Source organism: Medicago truncatula, chromosome 6, assembly GCF_003473485.1.
Source record: "Medicago truncatula cultivar Jemalong A17 chromosome 6, MtrunA17r5.0-ANR, whole genome shotgun sequence".
Lineage (NCBI taxonomy): Eukaryota > Viridiplantae > Streptophyta > Magnoliopsida > Fabales > Fabaceae > Medicago > Medicago truncatula.
In genome coordinates this window covers 14632054-14640499 of record NC_053047.1, presented here as the reverse complement: position 1 = coordinate 14640499, position 8446 = coordinate 14632054, and the positions used below count along the sequence as shown (strand labels likewise).

The 8446-nt window shown below is 33.6% G+C and overlaps 1 protein-coding gene across 1 annotated transcript; it reads left to right on the top strand.

Moving 5' to 3' along the window:
* Positions 1 to 2974: 2974 nt before the first annotated feature.
* Positions 2975 to 8224, top strand: LOC11422104 (uncharacterized). The gene is made up of 2 exons (XM_003618990.4): positions 2975 to 3494; positions 7809 to 8224. The coding sequence occupies exons 1-2, from the start codon at positions 3123 to 3125 to the stop codon at positions 8019 to 8021; spliced, it is 585 nt and encodes a 194-aa protein (XP_003619038.2). The 5' UTR covers positions 2975 to 3122; the 3' UTR covers positions 8022 to 8224.
* The last annotated feature ends 222 nt before the right edge of the window (positions 8225 to 8446 follow it).

Below are 8446 nucleotides of genomic sequence, written 5' to 3'. Positions count from 1 at the left end.
GTTGTGTAGCTTAAGTTATTATGAGATGATGAATATATTATGTTGTTTATGATATTATGAGATGATGATTATGTTTGTGTGTTACAGATAATATATATGATGTGATGATCTATGATGGTATGATTTGATTATTATGTGCTAAGTGATGATGTATACAATGCGATGAATATGAAGTTAGTAATGATTAGAAGTTGATTGAGTTATTAATGAAATATTATAAGAAGATTTAATGTGTATTAATTGATGAAGTTTAAGTTGTTGAATGTTTTGATGAATTATATGCTTAATATTATTGAATGTGAAATTTCACCACTTTTGCTTGGAAATGTTGCTCTTCGTATGAGTAACTTGCAGGTGATCAAGTTTAAGTTGCTGTTAGATTGCTGTTGTGAGTGGACTATCTCTCACGTGTGTCTTTAGGTGCTATGATACGTAACAGAATGGGAACTGTGTTGCAAGCTTTTCTATTCCTTACGTATTGTTTATGAATTTACAAGATTAAGTTGTTAATTGGATTTTTATGAGATCTTTTGATGAGGCCTTCGTGCCAAGACTATTTTAGATGTTGAAATAAATTCCGCTGCGAAACTTTTGAATATTATGTTGATTGAACTTTGAAGGAGAATTAGTTAATTATTCCATTTATGATTTTTATGAAGTGTGACATTCCATTTGTGATGATTACTCTGATTATTTTAATGAAATTTTTAAGTTGGGAAAACAGGGTGTTACAAACGCCTAGCATGAAGCAGAAACACGTTTTCAACCATCATTAAACAGAGTATAATTATAAATATTATTTAATGACGAAACAAAGCAATGAATTTGAATATACCGCATTGGCCTTGATTTCGAACGAGAGGTAAGATTTTCCTTTCGTCATTTCTCCAATCAAAACTCTCAGGGAGTTTCTCTCCTACTTTCCAGCTACTGTACAAACGTTTTGTGGTGGTCTTCAAAGGTTTCAGAATATGGGTCAACGCTTTTCCAATGTTCCTAAAGAAAAATAGAATAAAAGATAATAAAGAATGAGAAAAACAGCCCAATGAAAAATATGGTGAATGTGTTCATAAAGAAAAATAGAATAAAAGAAAAATAAAGTTAATAAAGAGTTCTCATTAAAACATTTTCATGGTGAATAAAGGAAAGATAATAAACAATGAGAAAAATAGTTAAAAGTTAATAACTTTAACAAGAAAAATAAAGAATGAAAGAGTTCTCACTAAACATGAATCAATGAAAGATAATAAACAATGAGAAAAATAGTTAAAAGTTAATAACTTTAACAAGAAAAATAAAGAATGAAAAAGTTCTCATTAAACAGTTCAGTGAGAAAATTCATTGTTAAACAAAGCGTAAAAACAAAGAAGGAGACTATTTACTTTTTGCCAATGTCGTTTTGACAGTAGAGAATAAAAAAAAGATGAACCCTAAAAAATGTTACAATGAGAATTGTGATCTGTAACGTCGCATATAAAGAAATTAATACATATAAATGAAGAAAAGATGAACATTGTAAAATTATTGTATCTTTCTGTGTACTTCAAATGAGGAATGAAATAAAAAACTTGTCATTTTGTGTGTACTACTCACCATATGATCGTTGGTGTATTTTCTCTTTATTTTGTGTGTTTTGAACCCAAAGAGGGGAATTGTAAATTGATTATTTGCTTGCTTTTGTGTGCAGAAAACAGAGGAACGTGGTGACAAAGTAATGTTTGTTTTCAGATTATACTATACAAAAATAATAAAAAATAGAGTTGTTGAATGGGTCGGATCGACCCGACCCGTATCGGCCCAGCCCATAACCCAAGCACTTTACTTTCCCAAAATCTCACTCTCGGTTTAATTGCCTCTACTCGTCGATTTTTGTTTAAATTCCTACGGTGCACTGTTGCATTTCTTTGATCTTGAGTTCATATGCAAGATTTGAATTGTTTCATATGCAACTATTGCAGTACTCAAGTAGGCAGTGGAGATTGCTTTTAGACATAAACCGGAGAAAATATCCTAGTGCTTTTGTTAATTTCACCAATTTTTATTTTAGAAAGTTTATTTGGATGTTAATTTTGAAAATTTGTGAAGATCTGTAGAATTTTAATTAGAGTATCTTATTACCCTTCAATTTTTTATTCATTTCGTATTTACTTTATGATTAATCTCATGAACAATGTATATAATAATATTTCTTATAATTATATTTTTAGTAAAATTATTATTATTTATTATTAAGTTTCTAATTACAAAACTAGCATAATCTGTTGATTAATTGCTTAATTTTTTTTTCCTTGGTTTAATTGTGTAGGCCACTTGTTTGGGGGCAGTTTTATTTATGCTATGAAGGAGAGAAGTTAGTTACTGAAACGAATTATCTTAGAGATTATGGTATCAAAGATGGTGATCACTGAACAGGTTCGTGATCATTGTGTCAATTCATCATACTTAAATTTCTCTATTCCTGGCATTCCTGTAACGGAAATATTTGTCATGTTATTTTGTTTGAAAATTGTCGTGTTATAAAAACTACCATTAATATTTAAAGGAGCGACTAAATCATTCGGTCTAATAAATGTTAAAGTGAACATATTGCTAGATAATGTATTACAATATTTCTCTAGCGGCTGCAAAAAAACTTATATTTTTTATTAAAAAAATTATTCAATGCAGAGATGGAGATGAGGCGGGGATACCCGAACCCATCGGGGACGGGGATGAAATTTAATTTCTCATCACTATTCGATATAAGTAGGGTAACATGTAAGTATATGAGAATCGAGTATGAGAATGAGGATGTAAAACCCGTCCCATCTCCACCCCAATGTCATGTCTTGGAGCTTGACTTTTCTTCCTCTCTCACGAGTTTTTTTCTTTAATTTTGGCTTTTAAAAAAAAGGTGTGCCACGTGACACACTCTTATTGATCAATGGTATATATCATAATTCCCTCTATGTTTAGACAAGTGGGATCCACCAAATTACAAGAACAAAGGTTGAAGGTTGCGCAAGAAAGGAATCGGAGATTTTGGTAATTCCACAACACAACATATAAAAGAATCTAAAACACAGAACAAGACAGAGTGACAGAGTGGAGGAACAAGAACAACATCATCATCAAATCAAATCATGGTTGACGAAAACGAAAACTCACCCTTACTGACGTCCGAAATCGAAGAAGAAGTGGAAGAAATCACCACCGCAACCGCCAATGACGGCGATACCGCAAAACACGTCCGAACAAAGGTACCGGAAGTAGAGATCCATTTATTCCGGCAAGGAAAAGGACCGATTGTGGTGTTCAAATCTGCTTTAGGAGGTTGGGAACAAGATCAGCTTGAGGTTGGTGATATTCTTGAGAAACATGGATTGAAAACTGTGTTTGCTTTTAATCATCAGACACGTGTTCGTGGTGTTCCTGTTAGGTTTAATCCTAGGAATGGAAGGTCTATTTTGACTTATAGGGATGGTGCTGTTGTTTATCTCGATGGAGAACCTAAGGTTTGTTTTAATCCTTTTTTATTGTTATTAATTTGTGTTTTTTTTTTTGTTTGGTTTGTGTTTGTTTGTTAATGAAACATTGACACGGATACCGGACATGACACTGAGTCTGACATCGACACCGGTAGTAATTTGAGAAAATGAATTAATTGACTCTAATTAAATTGCATTTGATAGTGTCGGATACTGACACATATATGTCTTTGATTAAAAGTGTTTGGTGATATGAAGTTATTTGTTTGTATTTTACAAAAAACAAAAGGTTTAGATGATGTTTGTTTCAAGGTATAGAATTTATAGAGTAATTGTGTTTGTAGGAATACTATTTAATCAGAAATTATTATTTCTAAAAATGTGTTTGATAAGGTAAGAAACATTCACCTAAATACTAGATATGACATTGATATTTAGATGATGATAATAATTTGAAAAATTATAAGTGATTGGATGTAACTATCATGTCGTTCTCATGTTGGTATTGGACATTGACATGTGTCAGACATAAGACACACCTTCAATCTGAAGTGTCGGTGGTACATGGGTGGTAAGTGCTTGAGATACTATTCTTTTCTTTTAGGCGAGGATGTAAAATTGAGACTTGTGAGTAAATTTTATTCTCGGGAATAAACAATACGAGAGATTAAACCTTATAAGCTTGTACCAAACATGATAATGTTATATTCAGAAGCCTATGTTTCTTGCAATCTGAGTGAAAACTTTGAAATAAACACACTCTTATGGAAATAGGTTGCTGGGATTGATTACACTATACTGAACAGTGTTGTCACTATGACGTTGCTTTAGCCGCAATTTGAAAACTTTTTGTAATAAATAGCATATTGCAGAACAATGTGATTTGTTCAGATTCTACTACACTGTATTGCTATCACCATTATTTTAGTTTATAGGGTTTTGGTCTGTGTTACACCAACAAACTAAGTGAAGGAGTTAGAATGGGATTTTGTTTGGATAAGTCTGTTAGGAGGGAAATGGAGGGTTAAGGAACTGTGGGCAGAGGAAGGGCTGCTAAGGGAAAGGACGAGATAAAATATTAGATTTGGGTAAGGAGGGGGGTAGCTAAAGCTATTGGGCCGAGAAAGGATCATATGAGATCTTGATATTATGTTAGAGTATCGTAGTTTGTCTCATACGGTCAGTTTCTAATCTTCAAATATTTTAGACTATCTCCTAAGATTGGTTTTCATATTACTTAGTTATTGTCATCAATGTAAGATTGCAAGTTGGATCGCACGATTGTACAAGTCCATGATTCAAACTAAAGCTTCTGTGATGCGTTACGACTGTGATCCTGATTTCTTGGATTGATGGCAGGATCGTAGAATCGCGAGTTAGATCGCACGCAAATAATCCAAATTTTGGCATTTCTTTTACATAAAAAACTCTATTTCTTCATGTTTTGCTGGTTTAGGTCAGGTTTAAGGAAAATCCAATCTTTTAAAAAACAAAAAAAACCCATATTTTTTAATTTTTTTGCTGGTTTGAGTTAGGTTTAAGGAAAAATCCAATTTTTTTAAAATTAAAATAATGTTTTTTTTTTTACTAAAAAATCAACATTTTCTTCTCAATCACATACACTGTTTACAGCAAAACGCAGCCACCACCTTCTTCCTTTCCTGTGATTGCAATTGTAAAACGTCCGCCGCCTCCTTCCTCCTATGGTTACTGCAACACGTCTTCTCTTTCTTGCAAGTGTGTGGTGTGGTTCCCCTCATGCTGGTTGCTCTGTTTGTGCGAGTTCCTGTGTTTCGTGTGGTGTGCTTGTTCTGTTAATGGCTTCAAACTGGGCCCGCTGTCCGAATTGATGATTATGAACTAGTTTAGCGTTTCATTTATAGGTTATTTTATTCATCTATTGCAAGTTGTGCATATGTATTAATATTAGTAATTATAACTATATAAGTATACTTTTTCGCTATTAGTAGCAATCTTATGATTCGTGCTATGATCCTCAAGCTACGATCTTTCAACCCCCTCCCAATCTTGCGTAGACTCTCGATAGTTTAAACATTGATTATCATGATTTGTTTCATGATCTCCCTATTTATTTAGGATTTGTTTCATGATATACCTATAAATAGTGGTTGATATTTAGTCTTTTTTATCTAAACCCCACTAGACCAACCAAACTGAAGCGATATTGGGGCGCTTACCTGTAATAATTTCAGTTTGGTTTACCTGTTGTTCTTGATAAATAATCGTGTTTTCTTCAGTTGGTTGTTTTGTTTGATGGTTTCATTTTCTCTGTTGGCTGATTGTGTTGGTGTCCTCTGTTGGTTTATCCAATATACCTTTTTGGGTCTGATTATGTTGAGTTTTATATTTTCTCTTTAAAGGATATATATTTAACAAGCCTAAAACATAGTAAATCTTAAAAGCTGACCAAATTTTCTAGTAGCCTTCACCATCAATTTGAATCTATTAGATCTCACAACTTCAAAACGAATTCCATATCCTCAAAAGCATTGGGTTATATTTTAAACGATATTCGTTCTTGTTTCCTTGTAACAAGCATTGTTTATGCTTTTCTTCTTCATGGTTTTTCCCATTTCGATAGTTTTTTATATTTGCTCAAAAAAGTAAATCTACGGGGCTTTTGGCATTTGCACTCTCATGTGATTTTCTTGTAGTTCAGTCAAGTACGATTCCCCTTTTTTTTTCCTTTCAAAGGTTGTCTTTGTCTTCAATAACAGTTAAATATCCTCCCAAAAATCACATATAACTAACTCTCTTCCTATTGTTCTTTCCTTCAAACTGTTCCACTCCCGTGCTGTGTTAATGGCATCACCAGTGGGTTTGAACATTAGAGTACAAGAAGCAACTGAGGTAGATGTTGTATTCTTAAAGAATTGTGTTTTGGTGGAGCTGTAGCTACTGTTTGTTGAGAGGAAGTTGCCACGATAGCTACGGAGTCATTGACAAGTGCGCACAAAATGGGAGGAACTTAGTTTGTAGAAAACAGCTGAAAGTGGCTGAAACAGATCAGAAAACTTCCCCAGAAATGGTGCCGAAAGCTGGATTGCAAAACGATTGGTCGCTGGAGGCGCAACTGTGGTGAAAGTGAGAGGAGAGTTTTTAGTTATGTACGTAGAGATGATAGTAAGACTTCATAGTTTTTGTTTTGGTCTCTCAAGTCTTATTGGCTGCAAATATCCTACTAGCCTTAGCCCCCTCTACAACGGTTATATGTTTATTAGTGCGTTATTCCTTTTTAAAACATAATCAACATGTTACAATTGAAATTTATCTATCCAGGGCGGTTATTCCTTTTTGTTTCCTTTTGATGGATAAAGGGAATTTAGGTTCAACATATACTAGTGGTCCAACCCTTAATGATTTCCTATTTAACATTGATATGTTGCATATGTTCCTGTATAAGCTCCACTTCAACTCTATCTGAGGCCCATTTCTTCTTTTCAATGTTATGGGCCTGGTCCTGATCACTTCATCTCTCCCAAAAGCCGATGTTTTCTTAACATCAATATGGGGCTGTTTCGGTCCTTTTTCCCCTGCTTTTAGGGTACGCGAGTCTCGCTTCTTTACCTGGTTAACACATGTTATGCTGCATACGGAAATTTCAGAAACCTCTTGACGCACATCCATGCCATCCTTTTTGTCATAGTTTCCGACCGTTGAAACCATTCAAAAGCCTTTTTCTTTCAAACAGATAGAGACTTCCACGACCTTCTCTTCATTTGGAATTTGATTTTCCTCAAAATACCTTTCAATTTTGTAATTCCAGTCATGTGAATCTTTTCTGAGGAAAAACTAACCTCCAGCCTTCACCTTCTTCTTCCTGCTTCTTGTGGTGTAATAATTGATTGATCATGGTGCGCATTTGCTGCTCCATCAGCTATCTTCCCCTTTCTTGCAATTTTCATTCTGGTGCATCTATTCGAGCAACAATGTATATTCTAACCCTATAGTATACGAGAACTAGTTATTTTTTCTTTTTTTAAGGGTATTGTTGACCAAAGTTCCTTCTAAACTCTGCTTGTTGTCAGTTGATTGAAGAATCAAAGATGCATTTATATTTACTTCATATAAACCGAGCGCGCTTCTTTTAATCATCTAGAATCAGAGGCACGTTTATAATTTAATATAAAAAGAAACTTATCAACTTTCTCAAAACCTTGGGGCAATCCATTTTTCATTTTTCAGATTTTAGGAGGGATTCAGAATCGCAGTAGCAAGTTGTGTAATTAGATTGAAATTGTTTTCTGATTCTTCTAACCTTTGTCCTAAAAACTACCGTGGTATGTAAACTTCTAATTTGGTTAAACTTTTATTTTGCAGGACTCACTAATTAAACCGATTACCAGGATCTTGATTGGGGTAGCAATAATAACCCTAATGATAGTAATAGTTTCGAGGGAAACTCCGGAATGGATGAACAAATTCAACTTTTCTCCAGGGAACTTCTCTCCATGGGTATTGGCTTGCGTAGTTATTGTCTTCACCCGCATGAGAAAGAGAACTAAGGATTTTTTTACAAAGCGCGGTTGGTGAATGGACTCGTTGCTTCTGTCGTAGACTTTTATTCTTTTCTTTCTACACACTATCAAGTTTTCTCTAAATTGAATTTTTTTTTGGATGTTAGTTATATCATCATAAATGGTATAGGTTAATAATAGATTATGTCACATTTGATAATCCTGATTGATACATGATCTTGTTCAACAGAGTAAAGGGTTCTTTCTCTCTTCATATTATTTCTCTTTCATTTTCTTGTTGCTTATTTGAAGCATATAGATTAAAAAATAAATATATCTACTACCTTATTCTTAATTAAATTGTTATATCGTCTTGTAATAAGTGTAGATTAGCAAATAGTGCTCCGTTCTAGATTTTAGAAAATATTTCTAAATTGAGAACTGAAGCATTATTAACCAGCTTCATTTCAGCCTCCTGTTCAGAAGAATACTCATTACCAT